This window comes from Lissotriton vulgaris, chromosome 8 (genome assembly GCF_964263255.1).
Source record: "Lissotriton vulgaris chromosome 8, aLisVul1.2, whole genome shotgun sequence".
NCBI lineage: Eukaryota > Metazoa > Chordata > Amphibia > Caudata > Salamandridae > Lissotriton > Lissotriton vulgaris.
The window spans coordinates 1,426,227,955-1,426,254,404 of record NC_141696.1 but is presented as its reverse complement, the minus strand read 5'-3'; the positions used below and the strand labels follow the sequence as shown (position 1 = coordinate 1,426,254,404).

General features: G+C 44.4%; 1 protein-coding gene across 2 annotated transcripts in view; it reads left to right on the top strand.

Annotated features, from left to right (window-relative positions):
- The window catches only part of LOC147698866 (uncharacterized), a 62,798-nt gene extending 37,102 nt beyond the window's left edge, over window positions 1–25,696 (top strand). For both annotated transcript variants that reach the window (XM_086935478.1, XM_086935477.1), the window contains 2 exons: window positions 20,617–20,763; window positions 25,477–25,696. In XM_086935478.1, the coding sequence (XP_086791604.1) occupies window positions 20,617–20,759 (143 nt within the window). In that variant the 3' untranslated portion in view covers window positions 20,760–20,763; window positions 25,477–25,696. The remainder of the gene's footprint in view (window positions 1–20,616; window positions 20,764–25,476) is intronic.
- The last annotated feature ends 754 nt before the right edge of the window (window positions 25,697–26,450 follow it).

Sequence of the window (26,450 nt, the reverse complement as noted above, 5' to 3'; positions counted from 1 at the left end):
AGTTAGTTCTTTGAATTGGGCCCAATGTGTCACAAATTGAGATGTTGTCACAGCTACAAACAGCCAGGTTTGATGGTTTATAGCTGATCTCCCTTTGGGAACAGGAGCTGATGAAATAAGTCCCGCCTCAGGAATGTCAAGAGTCAGTGAAGCTGATTAGTCTTGTCCAGGAGGAGGTAGGGCTCGATCCCGCTGACAGATTTGACCAAGACATACTTGCGCCTAGTCTGCCTTGTTAAAGCAGAGTTCTGCATGTCGGCTGCCACCCTCTGGGAGAAGGCCTGCTTAAACCAGGCCAGATCACTTTTCAAAATATCCCTGGGGCTGATAAATAAGACTGGCCACCCTCGATCATGAAAGGATTTGTTAATGTATTCCAGCCACAGGATCTGACCTACATTGTCTGAAAGCAAACAATACTGAAGAAGTCAGTTAAAATTCTAGAACATTATGCAAGCAATATAAAAGTCTTAAAGAAACAACTATAGGTTAACTCAATAGATATATACATTGAGTATAAATGTCAATAAAAAGTTATAACACAAAATTCTAGAACATTTAGATAGCAGGAAATTGTCTCAATTTGTGGAAGACATTTCCTCCCTGAAAGAGGGCATTTTGGTTTCAGGCCGGATCATGGCACGGAATCTGCCTTGCTCATGGCACTGGATGAACTCAGAATGCGGACTGATTGTGGCAAACCAGCTGTCTCGATCCTCCTAGACCTTTCACCTCATTTGATATGGTGAAGCTCACTACACTTTTGTATCGACTCCTCCCGGTGTGTGTGGCACCATACACAATTGGGTGCATTCATATTTATCTTAACTCTCTCATGGCAATTGTTCTTTGTCCATGCTGCTCCGATTTTAAGAACTTAGAAAACAGAGTTCCGCCAGGGTCAACTTTGACCCTGGTCTTGTTCAATATTTATCTGAGACCTCTGAACACTCACATTAAATCTCATAATTTCATAGTGGTGAATTATGCTGCTGACACTCAATTAATTTTGTGTCACTGCTTTTCATATGAATGATGTCTGCAAGCAAAGTCACAACTGCAAATCCTTCCAACTCCCTGCCGGGGCCTTCTGTTGTAGAGTTATCATCTTCCGAGTCAGTACATAACCTAGAAACACATGTGAATAAAGTTGCTCGCATATGTTTCTCACTACTTCAGGGTATTCGTAAGATTCTCCCGCTGTAGCCTCCTACTGCTAAAACACTCTTTGTACATAATGGTATTTTATACAGATTGGATTATTGTAATGCTCTTCTGTTAGAAGCACCAGAGTTTCTTCTAAATAGACTGCACAGAGTTAAGGTCTCTGCTGCCAAGTTGGCCTTAAACAGACCCAGGAGGTCATCTGTTTCTTTGGCTTTGAAAGATTTTCACTGGCTTCCACTGCGACAGTGCATAGCTTTTAAATCACTTTGTTTTGTTTTTAAAGCCCTACATGGCTTTGAACCAGTGCCCCTACAAAACAGACAAAAAAGATACTCCTCTGGTAGGTGTCCCCGCTCTGCCACTGCCATTGAAACATATTAAGCCTTATAAATATCCAATAAAAGTTTAGGGGGCTTATGCCCAATGCGTCTGGCAAAGTCATGTAGCCCAGAGACAGCCTTTGTACCTTTTCCAATTTTTCATAATCGGGTATTTTTTACCTGAAACCAGAGTTAATGTTCCACTCTAGTTTAAACCCTGGCCCTGTGCTGAGAGATCCCAAGTAGGTTTTCTGGTTGCGTTGGACAGGGTGGAAGTCACAAGTGCAGGCCACATGGAATGGAGTGTTGGCAGGATACAGGGACCATGTTAGTCTCAGTGAAAAGTTATCTTCTTAAGTCTGGTGTGAAGAGTTTCCATTCATGTTGGAGAGGGCTGCGAGGTTGAGGCTTTAGGCACAAAGAGTACGGCCTGCATTGCTGACAGTCTTTGCTGTAGCGTGAAGAGTTGATCATTGCTGAAGATATGGAGTCACTATGGGTAGCCTGGGTTTAAGGCAAGCAAATCCAATATTCCGTCTCAGCAGCAAGGCAGTGCTTCAGCAGAAAGTCAGTTCCAAAGGCAGCAGAGCAGTCCTTTTGGCAGCAGGGCAGTCATTCTGGCAGCATGGCAGTCCTCCTGCATCTTCTACAGGTCCAGGAGTGTTCTGATGTTGGGTTTATCCCCAGTGCCAGCCTTTGTGTGAGGGCCAACCCCTAAGCCACTTCCAAACTAGTTCTGTCCAGTTCTTCTGTCCTTCCTGTATTTGGCCCCTAACTTTCTACTGGGACAAAACCAAGGGCAGATCACCCAAGAGTGTCAGGTGTAACAGTAGACCTTATTGCTCAAAAGGCAGGGTGTGTTGCATTTAAAAGTAGTACATGTAAAGGTTTTATTTTCCTCATGTCCTTACAATCAAAACGCCTAACATCTATTTTCATAGAAGCAAGGCTGGCTGGTTCCATCGGGAAAACACTGGTTTACATTATTACACCCGATAAGGCTAAATTCAGGTTGATAGCAGCTAGAAACATATTTCAATGATTCTTTTAATAGTTAAATCCACATTAATAGTAAAGTTGGATTTGTCTACCTATTGAGCAAAAGGCACTTTTAGAAAGTTAGCACTTTCAAGAAGATGATGGACGGAGCGCTGAAACTTTTCAGACACTCACCCCCAGTCACAGATCTGGGTTTACTCCATCATGATTCTTTAGCTCACTTCCCTACCTCAGTTCAGACCCTGCTATATGCAAATCAGTCTTGACCCTGTGCCTCATGGGAACAGTCCGCCCAAACTGCCAAGCCAGGTCTTCCCTGAACCATAAACAAGCATCCTGGGACCGGTTTCTGGATAACACCCTTCATCAGCCAGGCTAGCTTGAATCCAGTGGCAAAGTGAGCAAGGGACCCACATCTGGGCATATCCTGCCAACTTAGGGTTAAGAAACCAAACACTAGGAGATGATGGACGGAACGCTGAAACTTTTCAGACACTCACCCCCAGTCACAGATCTGAGTTGAATCCATAATCATTCTTTAGCTCACTTTGACACCTCAGGTCAGACCCAGCTATATGCAAATCAGTCTTGACCCTGTGCCTCATGGGAATAGTCCATCCTGAACTGCCAAGCCAGATCTTCCCTGAACCAGAAACAAGCATCCTGGGACCAGTTTTTGGGTAACACCCTTCATCATCAAGGCTAGCTTGAATCCAAAGGCAAAGTGAGCAAAGGACCCACGTCCGGGCATACCCTGCCAACTTAGGACGAACAAAGCAAACACAAGGAGATGATGGACGTAGCGCTGAAACTTTTCAGACACTCACCCCCAGTCACAGATCTGGGTTGAATCAATCATCATTCTTTAGCTCACTTCGCCACCTCAGTTCAGACCCAGCTATATGCAAATCAGTCTTGACCCTGTGCCTCATGGGACAGTCAAAACCGAACTGCCAAGCCAGGTCTTCACTGAATCAGAAACAAGCATCTTCTGGGTAACAATCTTCATCAGCCAGGCTAGCTTGAATCCAGTGCCAAAGTGAGCAAGGGACCCAGGCCTGGGCATACCCTGCCAACTTAGGGCGAACAAAGCAAACACAAGTAGATGATGCTCCCAGGTTAGGGACAAAGGGCCTGTGTCTAGGAAGGTGTTGTCTTCCCCCTGACACAATGGCATGGGGCTGTGCCTAGTGCCTTAATTAACTTCAAAAATGCCTCCACTGTGACAGACAAATATGTCTCACATTGGGACCTCTCCTCTATCTTGTCCCCATCATCAGTTTGACTCAAAACCCATCGGAATAACTGGTTTAAAATGACGAACCACAGGGGTGGAGTTGTCCATTTCCATAGCCACATCTGTGGCTGGTGACAAAGAGCTCTGCCTAGGGGAACCATGTTTCTTCCATGTTGGATTTAGGAAGGAAGAGGAATTTTAGAATGGCATACAGTAAAACACAAAGGAGGTGCTGCAAAAGTGTGTAGGGTCAGCCCTGGGAAATTTAACCCCATTGGTTAGGGAGTGGTCAGGAGTTTTCCCTATCCATAGCACTGGGTATAAATGTGGGATCCTCAGTACCCTCCTCAGATCACTTCTGTACCTGAGGAAAATTTGTTTTGATAAACAACTTTTTTTTAAATCTTATGGTCACAAGTTGGCCAAAAGGGAACATGGCTCAGAAACAGTACATTATATAATAAGCTAGTATTGTGACGAAGCAAATAACAGAATATGCATATACAAATACAGCACTCTACCATGATGTGTCAGCACAGCTACACAAGGTCAATAACCCAGCAATTTCTCCCACACCTGTCCATGCTTTCGGGAGCAGCCCCTCGTATACCACCCGTTCCTGTTCGGCACACCAATCCACCTCACACTGCCAATGTCAAAGGGTGGGGGGGGGGGCTCAACCATTTTGCTGCAACATTGCTTATTGCAACGAGGAGGGCCGTGCCTAGAAATGACCTTTCAGCCCAAGTGAATGAAGAAAACAGTATTTGTTAAGCGCGTAGCTACCCGTGGGCATCCCAGCACTATGGCAGTAATTAAGAGGGGTGTCGTGGCACACTTAGGGGAAGAACCAGGTCTTCAATGATTTCTGAAAGGCTAGGGGCCCGATTCACAGAACTAACTTAAGACAAAATCCTAAACTTACTACTTATGGTATTCACAGAAGTTAGGATTTTGTCTTAAGTTTGTCTTAAGTCAGACTTAAGACAGACTTAAGTTAGGATTTTGTCTTAAGTCTGCCTTAAGTCTGTCTTAAGACAAACTTAAGACAAAATCCTAACTTCAGTGAATACCAATAGGAGTAAGTTTAGGATTTTGTCTTAAGTTAGTTCTGTGAATCGGGCCCTATATGGCTAGATTCCTTATGTAGCCTGAGGGAGAGCATATTCCACAGCTTTGCAGCATTATAAGAGAATAGGCGACCACCACTTCTAGCTCGTTTAACCCCTTTGGCGCTCATGACCGAGCGGTTCCGTCATGATCGTCGGTTGGGCTTTGCGCATAACGGGACCGCTCTCTCATGGCCCCGCCCGCTCAATATAACCTTCAGAACAGCGCGAAAATCTGCACTGTGCTGAAGGGGTTAATCCTGGGAACTACAGCCAGGCCTAGATCATCTGAGCAGAGCTGTATATTTGCTATACAAGGCTGGACCGGGGCATGGTTGATTGCGGGACCATTCCCTGTTAAAAGGCACATGGCTTTAAAATAGACTCGCTCCTTTACGGGAAGCCAATGAAGGGACCTCAGGGTGGGCTTTGCAGATTGCCGGTTCGGGGTTCCCACAAGGACTTTCGCAGCGCAGTTCTGATCCATTTGGAGTTTTGTAAAGGTCGAGGCTGGAGCTCCAAGGTAAAAGGGTATTCCTGTATTTCAGACAGGAGAGGTATGGCCTGTACCCTCAAATATTCCAAGGTGGATCAAAAGAAGAGGAGGGGACCCCCATCCTAGCAACTTGGCAAGTCTCTAGCCACTGCAGTCCAGTAGTGTTGTATCCTTGCACAAGACCCACCCATTTGGAAAAAGTCTGCTGGGTTAGCAGCACATTGTGGACAGGCAGAGTCGGAACAAAGGCACACCTAGCCCTGAAGAAGATTAAGAAGAGGACTGCCCTGAGAACTGAGAAGACTGGACCTTGTACCCAGGACTCAAGTAGTGACTCCAAGAGTCATGTGGTTGATGCCCTGCTTGAGGTGCAGGGACACAAGAAGCCTCTTTCATACATGTTCAGCTGACCACTTCCAACTGGATCTCCCCTGGACCTTGCTGATGACCACAGCTGGAGTGAGTCTTGACCCCCAAGTGCTGTCCCCCTGGTTGCAAACCCATAGCCATGGTCAAAGTGTACACCTCCCTGCCTAATCCTAAAACATGGGCAATCAAAAACATTTTAAAAAACTTTGTGGCACGAGAACCATCAACAGATCAGGATCAACCTACCCAACCTATCTGACAAGGGAGCATCTCCACTGGGCACAAGTTAGCTGCAGCTCCTACTATGTTCTTCTCTCATTGCTGAAATCCGTTGATGCAGGACTCCGATGAAAACAATCCGAGCAGCTTCACCGGCACAACCATAGAAGGATATCTGATAGACCATGAAGACCTCAGGGGCATAAAAGTTTAACTTTTCCCTCTCAGAGCTTTTTCTGCCCGTCAATGTTGAGCATCTTCTCTCGACTCCAGTCTATGGCATGGTTCTGCTAACAGCTCTCAACATAAATAAAGTTTCCAAGTGTGAAGGCAACTTTTTGACCAAGACAAACCTGGTCTCAGTATCCAACACATGCTTTGCCAAGGTCAGCCTTAAAACTTAACATTGTTTTATGTTTATTTCTGCAGTGACATAACTTCAGAACAGACTTGTTAAATTTGAATTACATAGAATGTGATAATAGCTCGAAAACAAGCCTCTTAAAGGTATCTTTTTGTTATGGTACATGTCAATGTGTGGAAATCTAATAAAAATACTTAAAAAAAGAAACATATCCTTGCACCGATCCCAAGCAACCAGCTGACCGCAATTGGTGCTTGTTAGACCTGACATCTTGAGGAGTTTTTCCCTGAACATTTTGCCTGTTTACCTCATATGTTTTGCTGATTTTTATTTGTTGGCCTTAGGGCCCTGAGCACTTTACCACTGCCAGATGAAGTGGATGGGGCACCAGAGGATACTGCCTCAGATCCCACTGGGGAGGATACTGCCTCCCTTGGTGACCTGCCTGAAGTTGCTGGATGGCAAGTTGGTGGGATACCTACTAGGGAGGAGTTTTCCCCAACCCTGGAGGGCATGAGGCAACAGACTGAAGCCCAGGCAGCAGGTGATACCTCTGGGAATCAGCGCATTCACTGGGAGGCGAACCTACTGTATAGTGAGCCTAAAACACTTTTGCATGGGGCACCAAGGATTCTGGTCATTCCACGGTGCTACAGGTCCTTCCCAGTGAAGCTGGCTCATGAGATACCCCTGGCAGGAATTTTAGGGCAGGACAAGACCTTTGCTGGGCTTGCCCCCCACGTTTATTGGCTCCCAGTGAAGATTTCCTCAGATACATTATGTAGGACTTGCCTGACCTGCCAGGCCAGTGGGAAGACAGGATAGAGGCTGAAACCCCCTTTAATCGCGTGTCTGTCATTCGTACCCCCTTGAAAGGGTAGGGATCTATATCCTATGTATCCCCAGATAGCCTCTGGCAGTCAATCTACCAGATTTGTACAGCGCGGCTCATCTCCAGTGAGGGTCGCGAGGCACTGGTAGAATGATCTGCCGGTTCTCATATTAACATCCATTTCTTGAGGTCCATCCTGAACTGCTGGAGCAATGATGATGCTCTGGGGTGCAGGAGGAGGTTTTTAAAGGTCTTATCCACCAGGTGGGAGAAGGAGCGGTCAAAGGCAGATTTTATGTCCACGAAACATGCATACAGCCTGGATCCCTTTTTAACTGCGTTTTCTGTTAAGAGCGCCAGAATATCTACGTTTGTTATGGTTCCTATACCTCGCCTGAAGCCTGTTTGGAACTTAGGGATTATTTTTGTGTCACCTATCCAGTCTCGTAGCTGTACTAGGATGCATTAAGCATACAGTTTAGCCTCCACGTCAATTAACAATATCAACCTGTAGTTTGCAGGGCTACGGTGGTCACCCTGTTTCAATATTGAGTGAATTAAACTCCCTTTCCAAGAGGCTGTATGTTCGAATATATAGTTAAACAGAGGCATTAAGGTCTCAGACCAAAAGTCTGGGTCATTCTTAAACAGGGCGTTGGGGAGCCCATTTGGACCTGCTGCTCATTCAATCTTTAGTTTTAGTATTAAGCCCCTTAATTGTTTTTTAGAAATTAGAGGGTTTGTTCTGTTGCCACTTTTTCCTTTGGCCCACTCTTCGTTTTCTTTATTTTCCAGATCCATGTTACCATTTCTCTTCCCCACTTCTGACTCCATCACCCATGGACCTTCATGGTTACCTGGCTCTGTTTGGCAGTATAGATTTTGCACATGTTGAGCCCTGGTTTCTCCTCCGATCCCTGCCTCTTGCTGGAGATTTGCTCCTTTATTCAGGTCATTTATTATACCCCAGAAGTCCCAACTGTTTGGCAGTTTTCCCGCAGACATTAATTTATTCCAGATGGTTTCTTTGTGTGTGGCCTTGGCACCCCATAACATCTTCTTGTAAACTCTTCTTGCTTCCCTTAGTTTGCTTTTATCTGAAATGTTCCCCGTTCTGTTTGCTTGCACCTGTAATCTGACATCTCTTGCGACCCTTCTTTTTTGATCCCTTAGGTCCGAGTTCATCCACGGCTCCTTCTTGGTGTTGTAAATTCTTCGGTTCCCCGACTCTGCTGGGAATTTATTGATACGGTCCCTAGTCAACTGCTCCCAGTTGGAACTCGATCTTTCTCTAGCTGAGACCCTAGCTTTGTTATGTAATCCTTTGCTGTCTCCAGTATATTTTTCAACCTCCCCACCCCACGCCATTTAAATTTTTTTAGATTTAACTTTTCGGCATGTTGTATTAGAGAATTCATTCTTTGTGCCAAAGTTAGCGAGATGTTCATTCTTGTAATTTGGGGGAAGTGATCGCTTTCGATGCGTTGATTAATTTGAAAAAATTCGATGCTGGGGAGTAAGACCTTGCTCATGATTGTATAATCTATTATTGAGTAGACCTTGCCACTCAAGTATGTAACGGCTGCTGGTATATCGCCCTTTGTATTGCCATTCAATATTGACAGTCCCAAGTCTCCTCGTGTAGCTGTTATTTTATGGCCGCCCGGGATCACTTTCATCTTCTCTTCCACGCGATCTTTGACTATGAGGTTGCAGTTGAAATCGCCCGAGATGAACATTGGGCATTGTACATAGGCTCTTTGCATCGCTTTTATCAAGGTTATTAGATTTGCATATTTTTATTTCTGGGTCTTCTTCTCGGGGTGAATATAAACGTTAATCACTAGTAATTGCCATTTTTGAGACTCTGATGGGGACTGGTCACTAATTCTGATCACTTGGGCCCAGTTAACCCCCATGTCCAACTCTTCTGTTACCCAATCATATTTTTGGTATACGTATATTGATAATCCGCATCGCGGATGCCCGAACGGCGAAAATCTTTCAGCAAGTATATGATGTTCGTTAAAATCTATAATTGAGGTCGGTGTCAATTTCCAAGATTCCTGGATTATATCTTGTTGCTGAAAGAAGGCTGAGGTTTCATGGTCCTGCGCCATTTCTTGAAAGCCGTCGACATTCCAGGAACAAAAAGAGACACTGTGCGGCCTTTTTTTCTTCTGGGTATGGATTCGCCTCTCCACCACCCAAAATGTATGAATCTGCCAATCCCCCCAAAGTTTTCATGTATGCCTTAAGGAGAAGCAGCTCCCTGTGTTCCTAACCGGACCCACCCAGCATCTGCTTTTGTTCACTTGAAATTTGATGAAGCTATAATGAATTCCAGTTGATTGCATCTGTATTGCTAACGCCACCCTGATCTGACCAGCTACCCTGCAGATCTTGCAGATCCTGCATCCCTAATATTACAATAATACTCAGTTTCATCCACTTCATTCTTCTTATTGAATGACTAAATTCAGTTTGTTATGATTGTGATATAATGCTGTTCTTGTTTTTAGATCACATGAAATCCATGCAGATATGAATTTTCTGAAACAATTTTAACTTATCAAATGAACTTTATGAAATTCATAGCATGATATTACTGATAATCGTTAAGCACATGTTTGTGCTGCAATTCCATAATTTCACAGCTCGGCTCTTAGGCCCTCCATGGTGGCCCATAAATTCTGAACCATGTGACATCACCTGTTTGCACAGCGTTAACAATTATAAGTAATATAAGCTTTATTCCATTAATGATTGGTGCGATAAAGTCCAACCCCTAAAACTAACATTTGGCAGATTAAACCTAATGGAATTTAACTCCAGAAAAATGCCCAGTAATTACCGGAACATGCTGATTTTTGTGCAGTAGGCACCAAAATTTGTATGTCATTTCCAGAAACTCATGCTAGGTGGTACTCACTGAACCCAATAACTTGTGAATTTGTGAATGTTGGGGCATATTATCAAGGGGGTTTATCTCCGCTTTTTTGGCTTTAAAAGCAAAGAAAGCGGAGATAAAATTATCTCCCTATTACCTAGCTGTCGCTAACACCAGTTAGCGACAGCTAGTAGGAGATAGCGAACATCTTGGGCCCAACTTTGTATGTCAGTGATATTTATCACTATTGACATGCAAAGTGGGCGTTATCTCCTATTACCAACTTTTGGAGATATTCGCACTAAGCACGAATATGTCCAAAAGCTAACACCTGCCCTGAGCAGTTCTTAGCCATGTTATCTAATGGGAGGTGGATAACATGGCTAAGAGCATTAGCTCGGTAATGCATGAATATCGCTGACTTTTCAGCGATATTCATGCATTGCGGCCGATTTTTATCGCATTTGCGATAAACTTTGGTAATACCAAGGTTTATCTGCGATAAAAATCGCTGCAGCTCAGAAGTAAATTTTTGTCTCTAACCAAGCAATAGCAATAATTATCGCTATTGCTTGGTAATATGCCCCATCGTTTCCTCTGGAGAACATCTCTTCCCATATAGTCAAGTCAAAACACACTTTATTCGATTAATAAAAATCATAAAAGTATACTATACAAATAAATAATGCCAGAGTAACATCAGTGCAATAAAAACAATTTAAGAGCAATTTTGCATAAAGACATCAATTCATTATTATTTCTTAAAAACACGTTCTTATGGCATCATTATATTATTTTCGCCAGTCTAATCTTCCTGCTTCTAATGGATGTTACGAAAAAATTAGCAACACCAAACATAATCACTGAGGATTCCATTAGTTGTAGATGGAGCAGTGCTGGCTTAATTTGTAAGGAACCCTTATCTTTTAAAAGTGGGAGAATAAACTTTTTCCTGTTACTACTATAAAAGAAGCAGAAAAATAAAAAGTGTATTATATCTTGGGGTGAATGGCCATCACATTTTCATGGTACTACTTCCTCTGGCCTACACCAGCCCATGGGATCAGACAGGAAGAAATGAATTTGATTAAAACGAAATTTTGTAATCAACTAGCGATGGAATGGGACCATTATGGTACTGAGATATGGTTGGATAGGTAGAGATACAAGTAGTAGGAAATGGGCCCTAACAGTAGGTTTGTTTAATTGCACATATTCCCGCTCCTGGTCTCTGAGTTTCTTAATATTAGACTTAACCCAGTTGATGTCACCCTTTACCAACCCATCTGGATTAGTAAAGATCTCAGGGCGTCCCAATTCCATAGCGCTTTTCTTAATAAAATATAGCCATTGGATTTCCTTTGATTTCTCCAGATTCATGCAATCTCTTAAAATCTCATGGTTCAGGGTGAGTTTCGGGTTTAACCAAGTTTTTATCCATAATAAAATGGGGGCTAAGCATATGATGTCTGTAATATAGCCCATCCCTAGCTCTTTAATGGACCGAAAATGTAGCTGTTGCTTGGGGGAGAGCTAGGAGGGCACGGAAGAATTTATTGTCCTCCGTCTGGATAGGCTTATGTTGTTCATACCCCCAAATGCCAGCCCCGTACCTTGCAATGGCAATAGACTTGGCTTTATAGATGGATAAAATTGTTTCACAAGGTTTCCCCCCTACCCGTTTAGCAAAACCTAGGATAGCGGCAGAGGATCTTTTACCCGCATTTACTTTCAAGGTAATTTAGGGGGCCCCAGGTACCTCTGTAGTCAAACACGACCACCAGGTACGTAAAAACTTTCACCCTGGAGATCACACATTCATTACAGAACAAGGTTTTGGAGCTATATTTATTAGAACCCAGTGTCATGATATTTTATTTGCCGGTATTAATGACCAGGTCCAGAGATTTCATGAATTCACCGAAGGAGTTTAACAATCTTAGAAGGCTAAAGGGGGTCCGTGCCATCAGAACTGCATCGTCCACGAATAGGAGTACAGGGATGGCCGTTCCTCCCATACGCGGAATATCAAGAGATGGCTTTAACAAAGAATCTTCCAGGGAATTGATGTATAAGGTGAAGAGCATAGGGGCCAGAATGCACCTCTGGCACACTCCTCTACCAGACCTAAACCTAGCTGTGCACTTCCCCTCCTGTGTCATTCTTATGGATGCGTACAGGTCCCTGTGAAGTTCAGCCAGGAAAGACACCAATACACGGTCCAACCCCAGGTCCAGCAGTAAGGCCCAGAGCCTTGACCTATTAACTAAGTCAAAGGCTGTGGAGAGGTCAATGAAACCCAAATAGATTGAACCTTTGGCTGCCACCGTATATTTATTTATAAATAAAATGCAGATTGAGACACCGATCTTCCGTGCCTCTGCCAGCTCGAAACCCATACTGGGCGTTGATAAGATGTTGTTTTCTGCAGCCCAGTCCGTTATTTTTGCCAATATCATCTTCCCCAAGATTTTAACAGAGGAATCCAGAAGGTATATTGGCCTGTAACATTTGGGATCACCCCTTTTGCCCTTTTTAAACACTGGGATGATGGTTGAACAAGACCAGGTAGCTGGGCGCCTTGCGACAACTGAGGTGTTAAAAACATTTGTAAGAATTTTGGCCCTGTTTTTAGGGCTGGTCTTGTATAGATCGGAGGGCACACCATCTGGGCCAGAGGCCTTATGGCCCGCAGTATCCTCTATCGCCTTCTCTACCTCCTCTTTGGTGAAAAACAATGATGGCCCGGTCGAGTTAATCGAAGGGACTACAAAGCTTTCAGTCTCCAGGTTACTCCCTTAGATTGCCTCAAAGTGGTTTAACCAATCTCCTTCAGAGATATTTATTTTCAAAGTGCCGTTCTCAGCGCCAGAAAATAACGGGTTATTAACTATTGCCCAAAATTTAGAGCTGTCCCTTATAGTAACCTTATCTATCAGTGCGGCTCAGGCATCCCTTATAATTTAATTTTTACGAGCCTGAACTGTGGATTTATATGCTTTCCTCAGCTGTATAACTTGAAGTTTATCCCGAGGAAACTTTTTCAAGGCCCTGATAAGCAGATTATGTGCTCTGGAGCAGTTTTGATCAAACCATCCCTTGCCCGGTGTATTTTTGGGCCGGCTTTTCACTGTGAGGTCTTTGGCCACTTGGACACAAATTGTCTCCAAGGAGGCAATAACATCCCCTCCCTGACTTAAGGGGACCGAGCAGACATTCAAATCATCTCCAACTTTCGAGCTGATGGTATTAAAAAGTTCCTCTGGATTTACTTTATCCCACTTTGATCTCCTCCCTTGATCCTTAGGTTTAGCCTCCAATACTGCTGTAGAAACACTCTGTTTATTAAAAAGGGTGAAGGTATGATCCAGTTCCAGTATCACAGGATTGTGGTCACTGTACGTGGAGGGGACGGCATTATAGAATGTTACATAGCCTAAGGGGCCAGGAGATAAAAATATAAAATCTATAATAGATTTGCTCTCCCTGGCTCTCTATGTCATCAACCGGTCATTCCTATAAAAAAAGCCAGGTTCATACAAATCCATAGTTGACAGGCAGTCCTCCAGTGCTTCCCCCTTTGCAGAATGTTCAAAGTGTTGGGGGGATGAGTTAGGAGGGCCATCCTCGTCAACAAACTAACAATTTAGATGACACAAATGAATATTAAAATCTCCCATCAAAATATAAAAAAACAAAAGTGGTTTGGCTTTCCATATACACATTTAAAAATTTGACCAATGCAAAAAGGTGCTCTTTTGGGCTCTCCCCTGCCATTGAGTTGTAAAAATGAATAAGTAGGAGGGTTGTGTTGTTAGTCAATCTGACTTCTACTATAAGGTGATTGAGGGAAGTGGAGTCTAACTTTTTAGCTGTACCTGCTAAATTCACCGACACCAGCAGCATCAGGCCGCCTCTGTCTCTCCCTGCCGGGGAGCGGCGGGCAGGGACATAGTATGATGCATAGCCAGTGACCCAGAACCTACACTCACTATCCCAGGTCTCTTGTAAGGCTACAATATCATACTCCTTCAGGAAATTTGTCCAGACCTCATCATCTCTTTTTGAACTTAACCCTGCAATATTCCAGCTTAGTATTTTGGCTGTCTCCCTCATCCTCCCTTTTTATTGATGGTGTACGGTGGGGGCAACTTGGATGAACCTTCCAGTCAATCCACCTCTTCTAACTGAGACAAAAGGGCGAATCTGTTATGGAGGATCAGCCCCTCCCCAGACACTCTGCTAGCCATAGTATGGGGCTTAGGTAATAGCCATGGTTTATGAGTTATCCAAATGGGAGGGTGCCCTGTGGCTGCCTGAACTGGGCTATTGGGAATATGCCACTATGTCTCACCATTACTCCTACTCTTGGTATGAGGTACTATCTGCTGCGTGTAGCTAATATAAGGACCTGGATAAAAAAAGCCCAGAGGGAGATGTCTTATGCCCTCATGTTCAGGATTTAAAGGTGAAGCATCCCAGAGCAGGCGTGAAGCCTCTCTAGGATTATTAAAGTTTACAATAAGGCAGTCACCCTTCAAATGTTTTTTTGTAGGGCCCAACCAACCCACTCGTCTGCCCATGATGATACTCGAGGAGATCGGTTTATCCCCTGTACAGTTGTCATTACACTAGTTTTTAATGGATGTTAACAGGGAATCTGGGGTTTCTGTCTCAACCTCCCCTAAAGGGGGGACATTCACCAGAATAGCAACTAGTGGTGAGGCTTCTGGGAGATTAATGGTGGGGTGGTGGGCCAGGGCAATTTCTGTTGTAGTAGCCCTCCCAATCTTCGATGCCCTTGTGTGGCAAGTAGGAATCTTAGGGACTGAACCCAAGAGTGAACCCTTAGAGCCAATCCCTCCCTTGGGGGGAAGTGAATTACAATATGGGGGGGGGCAAGACAACCATCCTTAGTGAGAGGAGTCGAGATACATTTTTTCCCCCCTCCCATGATCACAACACTTTGGGACCCCAGTTATTTGCTTGGGAGGAATTGCAGTAAGGATCTTTGGTTGATCTTTAACTGATATAAAAGTGTTAAGGCGCTCGCACTTCTTTAAGATCCCTGCCACACATTCATTCAAGGTGTCAATAATATCTTTATCAATCGATGAAAGTGCAGATTCCAGTTTTTCCGAGAAAATGTTCACCACCATGTCTTTAATAGTTCCTTCAAGATGAGCTATTGATTTTGAGCCTCTTTCCCCTCGGGTAGTGTATCTCCGCCTTGATTTTCTGGGAGGTCTCTTGACAAATGTTAAAGCAGGGACAACATGTATGGATTCACTCGGGATTTCAGGGTTGGTATAGGTTCCAAGGGCAGGACTCAAAGGGATGATGGGATCAGATGGGATAGGCATACTGGGGGGCTTGATTATAACCAACGGCTCCAAGGGCACCTGTCTGGAAGATGTATTACCATCAGGCGACGAGATCTATTCAGATGGTTTGTTAATGTCCAACCCCAGTTCCCGTTCACTATTTTCTATTTCTTTGTTAAGGACCCCTACAGCTGAAGTCAAGTAGGAGATTATGCTTGCGGCTTTGCGAGGTAATTTAGCATTAGTGCTCCCACCATTCAGAGAAGTTTGTAGTTTCTGCTTACCCATGTTGAAAAGCACTCCTTAGAGATTGGGTCCGTCCCGTCCCTTGCCATCCCTGGACGGCCACAGACGGCCCGCCCACTGCCCGGGCTCAGCCCCGGCGACGCCCGCGCGCGTCCCGCGAGGCGGGAGATTCAAGTTCAAGTTCAAGTTCAGAGCACTACTCACCCAGAGTGTCTCAAGGCGCTTGAGGGAGGGAGTGTGCGTTACTTATCAAATAGCCAGGTATTTAGTTGTTTTCTGAAGGAGAGGTGGTTCTGTGTAAGGCGTAGGTGAGTGGGGAGAGAATTCCAGGTTTTGGCCACTAAATAGGAGAAGGATCTCCCTCCCATGGTGGACCATGGTGGACCTATGGATGCGCAGAATTGCGGCAAGGGCTAGATTGGATGATCGTAGTTGGGGGGTGGGTGTGTAAAAGGACAGTCGTGTGTTGAGGCATTCGGGTCCTAGGTCGTAGAGGGCCTTGTGTGCGTGGGTGAGGAGGCGGAATGATATTCTCCTGTTGACGGGAAGCTGGAGGTCTTTCAGGTGACCGGAAATGTGTGCTTGACGGGGGATGTCTAATATGAGTCTGGCTGAGGCGTTTTGGATGCGTTGGAGTTTTTTTCTGTAGTTTGGCTGTGGTTCCGGCGTAGAGGGTATTTCCATAATCCAGTCGGCTAGTGACCAGAGCGTGGGTGACTGTCTTTCTTGTTTCAGTGGGGATCCAACAGAAGATTTTTTTGAGCATGCGAAGGATGTTGAAGCATGAAGATGAGACGGCGTTGACTTGTCTGGTCATCGAGAGGGAGGAGTCTAGGATGAAGCCCAGGTTACGTGCATGATCTGTAGGTATGGGTGCTGTGCCCAGGGCCGGTGGCCACCATGAGTCGTCCCAGGCAGAGGGCGATGATCCTAAGATGAGAAGTTCCGTTTTGTCCGAGTTTAGTTGTAAACGTCTGTTCTACATCCACTCGGCTACTTCTTTCATTCCTTTGTGTAGATTGGTTTTAGCGGTGTTTGGGTCTTTGGTGAGGGAGAGGATCATTTGGGTGTCGTCTGCGTAAGAGATGATGTTGAGGTTGTGTTGTCGCGCGATGGATGTGAGGGGACTCATGTAAACGTTGAAGAGGGTGGGGCTGAGTGATGAACCTTGTGGTACGCCGCAGTTGACTTCGGTGGCCTCTGATTTGAATGGGGGGAGGCGGACTCTCTGGGTTCTTCCGGCGAGGAACGAGATGATCCAGTCCAGAGCTTTTCCTTGTATTCCGACGTTGTTGAGGCGTTGGATGAGGGTGCTGTGACAGACTGTGTCGAAGGCGGCCGAGAGGTCGAGTAGGATGAGGGCAACTGTTTCTCCGTTGTCCAGTAGCGTTCGGATGTCGTCTGTAGCAGCGATGAGGGCGGTTTCGGTGCTGTGTTTGGCTCGGAAGCCGGACTGTGAGGTGTCGAGGGATTTGTTGGATTCAAGGAAGGCGGCGAGCTGATTGTTGACGGCTTTCTCAATGACTTTAGCAGGGAATGGGAGGATTGAGATGGGGCGGTAGTTCTTGAGTTCAGAGGGGTCTGCTGTGGGGTTCTTTAGAAGGGCGTTGAGTTCGGCATGTTTCCAGCTATCTGGGAAGGTGGCGGAGTTGAAGGAGCAGTTGATGATATCCCGGAGATGGGGTGCGATGATGGAGTCGGCTTTGTTGAAAATGTGGTGAGGGCATGGGTCGGTTGGCGATCCTGAGTGGATGGAGTTCATCAGGCTGATGGTGTCTTCAGTAGTGATTGGGTTCCAGGCGCAAAGGTTGTGAGGGTGCTGTTTTGGTTCGAAGGTGGGTGGAGTGGACTGTACTTCGGGCTGGTTTTCAGAGCTGTTATGTATGTCGGCCATTTTGTTGTGGAAGAAAGAGGATAAAGAGTTGCAGAGGTTTTGTGAGGGAGTGATGTCGTTGGTGCCGGCGGTGGGGTTGGTAAATTCTTTGACGATGTTGAATAGTTCCTTGCTGTTGTGGGCGTTGTTGTCGAGTCGATCCTTGAATGCTGATTTCTTGGTGGATCGGATCAATTGGTGGTGTTTGCGGGTGGCGTCCTTGAAGGTGGTCAGGTTGTCAGTGGTAGGGTTTTTTCTCCAGGTTTTCTCGAGAATACGGCATAACTTCTTGGATTTCTTAAGGTCGTCGTTGAACCAGGGTGCCTTTTTGCTACCATGTTTGATCTGGTTGTTTTTCAAGGGTACTAATTCGTTAGCGCTGTGGGTGATCCATTGTGTGAGTTTGGTGGCGGCTTGGTTTGGGTCCGATGACATGGCAGGAGGATTTTGGTTGAGCGAGGTGAAGAGTTGGTCGGTGGGATTTTGTTCCAGTTTCTTCGAGGAATAGGTTGTGGGGGGTTGTGGGTCGAGGTCTTTTTGTAACTGAAGTGAACGCAGCTGTGGTCCGTCCAGTTTAGAGCTGTGGTGAGATCGAAGGAGATGTGTTTGCTGGAGGTGAAGATAGGGTCGAGCGTGTGTCCGGCAAGGTGGGTGGGGGTGTCAACAAGTTGTTTCAGTCCAAGATTGTTCAGGTTGTCCAGGAGTGTGGCGGTGTTTCTGTCGTTTTTATTATCCAAGTGGAAGTTGAGGTCTCCCAGTAGAATGTAGTCTTCGAAGGGGAGGGCGTGTGGGCTGATGAAATCAGTGATGTCTTTGTTGAATTGTGTGCGGGATCCTGGTGGTCTGTAGATGAGGGTGCCTCTAAGTGTGGTCCTGGGGTCGGTGTGGATCTGGAAGTGAAGGTGTTCGGCGGTTGCGAGGTTATCGTCTGAGCTGGTCATGATTCGGATGGTAATCTTATGGACTATGGCTATGCCACCTCCTGTTTGGTTGGTGCGTTCTTTTCGGATGATCTTGTAAGCGTCCGGGATAGCTATGGGGATGTCGGGGGCGGATGAGGCGTTCATCCAGGTTTCGGTAAGGAAGGCGACGTCCGGCGAAGTGGTGTTGAGTAGATCCCAAAGTTCAGTGGCGTGTCTGTGGACCGAGCGGGTGTTCAGCAGGATGCAGTTCAGGTGGTTAGAGTCGTAGCTGTGTTTGGAGGTAGTGGGTTTGGTGAGGGTCCTGTTGCAGCCGAACTTGCAGGAGTGACAGGTGAAGGGTCCGTGGGTGTGTCCTGGGGCAGCATCGCAGCATTGTGGTGTGCTTCCGGGGTTAAGGGCAAGGAGGGTAGCGGCGTCGTACGATAAGAGAGTGGAGTGGGTATTGTGAGGGCCAGGGGGTCTGGCACTGGGCGCGGTCCAGGCGCGGATGGGCGTAGATGGGCTTACCTTTGGCGCACCTTCGGCGCGCATAGGGCGCGTTCGCTGCGCGTGAACGCTGCGCGCAGAAGCATCTGTCATATATGGATAGTGGAGGGGGCGGGGGCGAGGGAGGGTCAGCTGGGAGGCGGGAGCGGGGAGGAGAGACGGGCCAGGAGTGGACACAACAACAAAATGGCTGCTAAACAGAAAGCAAAACGGGGCACAGCCGAAGGACAAGCAATGAAAAATAATTAGCAGGCTATGATAATTCTATCACGACAATGCAGCGCAAATGAGCACAATTACAAATGAGCAGGTACAATTTAAATTATTAAATGAGCAGTCTACGATAATTATGACTCGGCAATGCTGCGCAAATGAGCACTATTTGCTATGAGCAGGCTACGATACCAGGCGCTATGTAAATGCAAGCGATCACAAATCCAGGCAGCAATGTAACAGGCAGCAAGGAGGCGAAGCGCTGAGTCAGGGAGCGTGGGGAGCGACCGCTTCGGGGCAAGCCCAGGTGGTCACAGCGTTAGTATGGAAGGGACGAGCCTTCTCTATCTGTGGGAGGGAGGGTCAGCTGGGAGGCGGGAGCGGGGAGGAGAGACGGGCCAGGAGTGGACACAACAACAAAATGGCTGATAAACAGAAAGCGAAACGGGGCACAGTCGAAGGACAAGCAATGAAAAATAATTAGCAGGCTACGATAATTCTATCACGACAATGCAGCGCAAATGAGCACAATTACAAATGAGCAGGTACAATTTAAATTATTAAATGAGCAGGCTACGATAATTATGACTCGGCAATGCTGCGCAAATGAGCATTATTATTTGCTATGAGCAGGCTACGATACCAGGCGCTATGTAAATGCAAGCGATCACAAATTCAGGCAGCAAGGTAACAGGCAGCAAGGAGGCGAAGCGAGCGTGGGGAGCGACCGCTTCAGGGCAAGCCCAGGTGGTCACAGCGTTAGTATGGAAGGGACGAGCCTTCTCTATCTGTGGGAGGGAGGGTCAGCTGGGAGGCGGGAGCGGGAGCGGGAGCGGGGAGGAGAGATGGGCCAGGAGTGGACACAACAACAAAATGGCTGATAAACAGAAAGCGAAACGGGGCACAGCCCAGGGGAAGCTGGGTGATGTAGTCTTGATGCTCCCCCCTCTCGGCGGCCGCGGCGTAGAAGCGGCAGCGGGGGAGTGCAGAGCAGGTCAGCGAGGCTGCTGTGGGTCAGGAGCCGGTAGGACTCGGTCTGTTAATGGCCCCAAACAGGTTTACACACCCCCATATAACTCCCTATATTTTTCTTATGCCCCTGTCTTTCCCACCCTGATAAGGATTTATTTCCATTCTTGGAATAAGTAAATCTCTGATCCTTTTCTAGATGGGAGTGAGTTGGAGCAAACTTCAAAAATACCCACAAATGCTCCATGTCCCAAACTTTTCGGGGACCTCAGTGCAGAAAAACAACCACTCCCAGCAACTGTAATAGGGTTTGCTCACAAATGATTTTACACCATTACCATATTATTTTGTATCAATACATTTATTGAGTATTAGTGTTATGGATACATTGTGCTCGTCATTTCCTCATGTAATTTAACCTAACATGTCCAAATGCCTATATGAACTGGATCTATTAAGAAAAGATTTATCTGCCATCCTGATGTCTTGACACTGTTAGTGAGCATAATATTGATATGAACCTGGTCAAAGCATAAAGTGCAACATACGTTATTGTGTGCACATAATTTTCTTTCGCCAGATCGCAGCAAATGCTTAGTGAAAGCGAACATCAGAAAAGAATGTGGCTTCCCAACCATCAGTTCAGAGGAATGCCTCAAAAGAGGATGCTGCTACGATTCAAGTATCCCTGAAGTCCCCTGGTGTTTCTATCACAGAAATTGAAATGGTAATGTATTTATCAATTTATCAGTGTCTTGTGTTCATGGGCATGAGTTGTTAAAAGATTATCAGACATGAGAATGTTTAGACCTGGTGGGTGTTAGTTTTAGGGGAAGAACCAGACATACTAAAGGCCGTAGTATGAGTTTTGTGGTGCGGGAGCAGGCCGCCCACTCCAGCACCACCAAAGCTGTGGTTGAACTGACTGCCAGATTAGGAGTTTTCTCCTGTCTGCCAGGAGGTTCTTTGGCGTTCCCAGAGTTGTGGTAATAAAATAGGCACTGCAATGGAAACATAAAAATTAGTACCTGCATGGCATGTACTGCTGCAACCCATCCCTTGTAGGTACTGGGATGCATGTACCTCCTGCATGCACCCCATGGCACGTAGGCAAAAGGGGGCCCTTTAGGGCCCTCTTTGTTTTCTTCACCACCACACTTTTCATGGCAGTCACATGTGGTAGTGTGGAAACTCTTAATATACTTGGCAGGACCACAGCTGTCCCTCCAAGCATATTGTGGCCTCAAGACCGCTGCAACACGGCCAGGAATCTCTGATCCCTGTCGGTTGAGGTAGCCCCAGTTCGGCCTGACCACCCTGGTCTTAATAAGGCAGTCAGAAGACTGCCACCAACCCGCCCCCCATGAGTCTGGCAGTCCGTGGACTGCCAGACTCGTAATACCTACCTCAATAATATTCATGAGGTACATTAAGTTGCAACCCACTCTGATTCACTATTTTGTGAACCAAGCCATTAGTGTATAGGTTGGTTAGCAAAATAGCACACTAATCTCTTAAATACTAGTTGTGACCATTATTTTGCAACCAATGTCAATACATCTGGCCCTTAGTTAAGTAGCAATTCAGAAAAGACACTGGAGAAAATGGACAGGTATAGACAGAGTTGCTATTTTAATTTGTTAGAAGTGACTGCGTGTTCAGAATTTCTAATAGATTATTGTCTAGATTGTGTCAAAAGCTTGAAAAGTCATGTATTAAGCTAGGAATTTTCTGGAAATGCAGGTCTTATCAGCAATGATCATTGTGGGGACAAATTGGCTAGCTCTGCAGCAACTTTGACTACACATGACTCCCCAGTATCACTGTCAGTCATCTTGTTAAAAATTCCTTACATGAAGAAACACATCCAAAGGACATATTGGTTACACTATTAAACATAAGGCTAGAAGATGTCCGAAATATGGAATTAGGAGGCACTTTTCAAGTTCAATAGTAGCAGGAGTTCAAATCCTCTCCTCAGGTGATATGGAACCTGCAAAATATGTAAATAGTAATTATAAAACAATTATCTAGGGTAATGCAAACTCACATTTTAAGGCTACTAAATGGTTTCACAACACTCCATCAGAAAACCTAAAATTATCTTTTAGCTTAAATTATCTTGTTATTTTAGAACTTGACAGATGATAGACACAAGCCTGACAAAGTAACCTTGTAACGAATATGAAACAGGGGAAAATAAATTAATAAATCCTATTTCCTCGTCTGTCAACTTAGACTCACCGCACCACGCTCACCTGCACCGGCCGTGGCTGCAAAGGGTTATATTAGAAATGCCCCTTCTCCTCAGTGAAATAATTCAGCTCTCTAAATGGCATTAAGTAGTATAAGCATAGCATAAAGAACATATATAAATATTATTATTTACATTTTGCAAATATTGGTTACAGGAAATAACAAACAAGCACTATTTTACTGTAAATAAAATGATGTGATATAATAAAGGTATCTTAAACTGCCTACGTGATATCTGACAAGATGTAGAAAACTGGGCAATGCAGCCTGCAAAGAATTCAATAAAGGACAAACATCAGGTCTTCTTCTACAAGGTTAACAAATAAGTAGTCATGCATTTCCTATTTATTTTTCTTTTATCCATTTAAACTTCTGCATGCATGTAATATGTATTTATTTATGCATTATTCCTGTTAATTGGGATGTATGGCAAATTGGGAGGCTTCTTTTATTTTCAGCCTTTTCTCTGCTTTATTTAGAATGAACCTTTTCACAATGGTCACCAGTTTGGAAAAAAGAGTTTCAGCAGAGCAGTTAATACCTGTTCAATTCATATTTGAAAAAAGGTGTAAAGAAAGAACCAGTTTTTGTCATGGTCGCCCCTTTTTGTCTTGTATGACGTTGCTGCTGTTTGAATTCTGTGTGAGTTATATTGGTAAACAGTAGTACCACGCCTTTTCTTCCTGCCTATACATGTGCGGTATATTTTAGCTCCCTGATTTCCCTATTTAACTTCCCTGTTTTAACAAATGGCAAGTAAAAACACCTATTTTTATACAGCCATATGTCACAACTAAACTGTGCCTTTTCAAGCCCACGTGGCTGGATGCTAATCAATAAAAATAGAGCACACACCATATTGGGGTTAATGTGCTCTCACTAAAATAAAACCCAAAAGGATTAAAATCTGTTGTTTCTATTTTCATCTATGTAAACGTTTAATAAAATGCTTTAAAGGTATCTTCCAGTTAAGTTTCCAAAACGAGACACATAATTAACAACTCAGCAGACTGGGTACTCCGTCAAAATGGGGATGGATATCCCATTCACCAAAATATAAATTCCATGGATGTAACGGGATTTATATTTTGGCAGACAGGATATGTGATGGCGTAGCCCATCCGCCAAATTTCTAAATCAGTCTCTTAATGGTAATATCAGATTTTACTGTAGCGGAAGAGGAGACTTTAATGACCTAACTCAGAAGACGATAGCCTGCCTCTGAGTCTTGGAGCAGCAGATGGGTATGAAACTCTGACCACATAGCAAGGATCAGCTACTTAGGCATAAACAGAATCAGTCAGTAGAATATTGGGCAGCCTTAGCGCTACCTCTTTTAAATTGGAGATGTCATGGATGGTTTCTCTTATTCATTCACATGACCTTCCTAGAGAGCCAGACTCCTTATACGTTGGGGAGTAGAACCGGTTTGGACCTTTTCAGTTGGTAGGAGAGCTCTTCTCAATAGGAGAATGGCTAAGCAGCTGAAGGCAGGCCTGCCTAGTGGCAAAATGAGTCTGCCATATTGCCATAATGAAGATGGGATATTAGGTAACTTTATAGTAAAAGATAGAGTAAGTGCTACAAAAGACACAAGAGGGGCAGAAGAAAAGAATTAGGATTGGGTTGCAGAATTTCTCCAACCACTCCCTAATTTACATGATAAATGTGGTACCTCAACCGCTACCACCTCAGAATATTCGTGGACCTTGGTGCGGTACACCTGAAGAAGAAGGTCCTGCTGGAAGAGACGGACCCAAGAACTCCTAACTCTGCTAGAAGGAAAGGTCATGAACAGCTAAATTTGATTAATGCTCTACATTTTCTTGATGCCTTTTGCACTAAACATTTTAAAATTTATATCTCCAGCCTACATTATTTCAGTGCCCTTGCTGTCTTTTTGTTCATTACCTTATTTTGTATTTTAAATACATTGGGGAATTTGTATTGTGTTGTATTCATTACTTTGAAATTTTTGGTATTGCATGAACCTAAAATGCACTTCTCTGGGGATTGCCTACTGCTTGTCAATCAATCAGCACTTTTATAGCACATCACTGCCACCCATAAGGGCATCACCCCTTGGGACAACATTTCCCAGGGTTCAGAAGAGATTCTCTTAAATCTGTGTTTTGACATAAGCAGATTTTGTCAATTAAGTTGATAGGAGTCACCTCTCCCAAATGTATGACCCGATTTCTGACAGAAAGCCATACCAAGATTTATTCCTAACACCTGATTCTTCTCACTGTTTATCAAATAATAAGACTCATAAATCATAAAAGATAGAAAACAGCACACACCAATTCTGAAGCTTGTTTTTAGTAGAGCACTGGGATTCAGGCCATAACTTTCACGTACATAGGTAGCACCCTTCAGCAATAGGAGACCGAAATCCTTGGGATTAAAAGCATACTCGTCATTCCTAAATAAACGGAGCATTAATTAACCCCTTGTGTGCTTCAGACTGCTCCTGGCCCTCTGACGTCACGGTGGGCGTGTGCTGAGGACGGCCGCGGGCCGTCCAAACTCCGCACACTCAATAAAACACCGCATAGCGCAGAAATTCGCACAGCTTGGAAAGGGTTAAGACTGAAAAGCCTGTGAAAATATAAAATGGAGAAGTATAAACTGCAAAAATTTAGACTCAAAACAACTGCTATCATTTTCTTTAAGAACCATGAATACCCCAATACACACATATTGACGCATATCTACATTCACTAACATGTAAATTCTGCCAAATGCACTTTAAAAAAAATAACTAGAGTAGTAACTAGACAATAGATGTGAAGCGAGTTTAACTGAATTTAGGGATTTAAAATGTAAAACAGTTCAAAAATATTTTTGGGGAAATATTAATGTATGGAGGATATTTTGGATGTAGATATTAGTAAATTTGTGTTATTTCACTGTTTGTCACTTCAGTCTATTTTCTATTTGCAAATTTAGTAGAGTCCCTTACACAATGGGTCTGATACAGTTTGGCTTACTGGTATGGGAGATACCACTCCAAAGGTGTTCTGTATAATCTGCCAATAGGACAAATACCGCAACAAAGAAAATTAGAGAAAAGTGCATTAAATCCTGTAAATCCATAAATTGCTAATTTTGATTGAATAATCATGTATCACCCTGGAGTCTGTCAACTATTGACTATGTCTAAATATCTTTCCTCTTTTAGGTGCATAGTATCAAGATGAACCTCCGCCTCTCCCCTTTAAAATGCAACATAGCAAATGGACGTAAAGCCAAGAATTTGCTTGCATTGTGGATTTGTAATAATTAGTAGGGCAGATTTATTTAATCTGGCCTTTGTATCCACCATTCATTTATTTCCTATGCATGTTACTGGTATTTTGTAAACATGTTTGCCTAAAATAAATAAAAAAATGTGCATATCAGTTTTCTTGTACTTTTTTAGTTTTTATCTCCATATCCAAATCAGTGTGATACTTCAATAGTTTTACTTATTGCTTATGGACCACATTTTAGATTGCATATCTGAATCCCGATCCTAAATGTAAGCATTGATGTCCTTCAGTGCATGAAGGTCAGAAGAGGTGAAGATGAGCTTCTCACATTTGTCTGACTATGTTACAAATGATTGTCATTCCTTGCTACCCAGTCAACCATCCAAGGGATATCTAAATTTTGAATCACAAGGCCCTTTTACAAAATCATTTAAATCAACGGCGTCAGTCAGCTTGGACAAATGCAGCTTAACTGACGCTAAGGTGGAGTGTCTGAGCCAACTCTGACACAATTTGCCTACAGAATAGGTTCTGACTGAATGTTGGCTCTGAAAACGGGGATCAACTCTAACCTCTGTGTAGCCAGGGGTCAGACCCAGAAAACGGTGCTGACAGGAATCTGCACTTTTCTGCTATAGCAACCAGCCTTCGGGATTAATGCTGGAAACATTAAAAGAGAAATTTCTCAATAGGGCTTGTAAGTCACTCAGGGAAGTACTGGTGTAAATATTCCAATGGGGAAATTCACCCAAATCGGGAAATGAAGGAGCATTTAAGTTTTTTAGAAGTAGCCAATCCAAAGCAGGTGGTTTGTGAAATAGTGGCATTCAGAAACACCATATGGTTCGGGAAGAGACAAGCATGATGCAAAGCCTCTGTTCCTTGCACTTGCCAAAATTTAGAA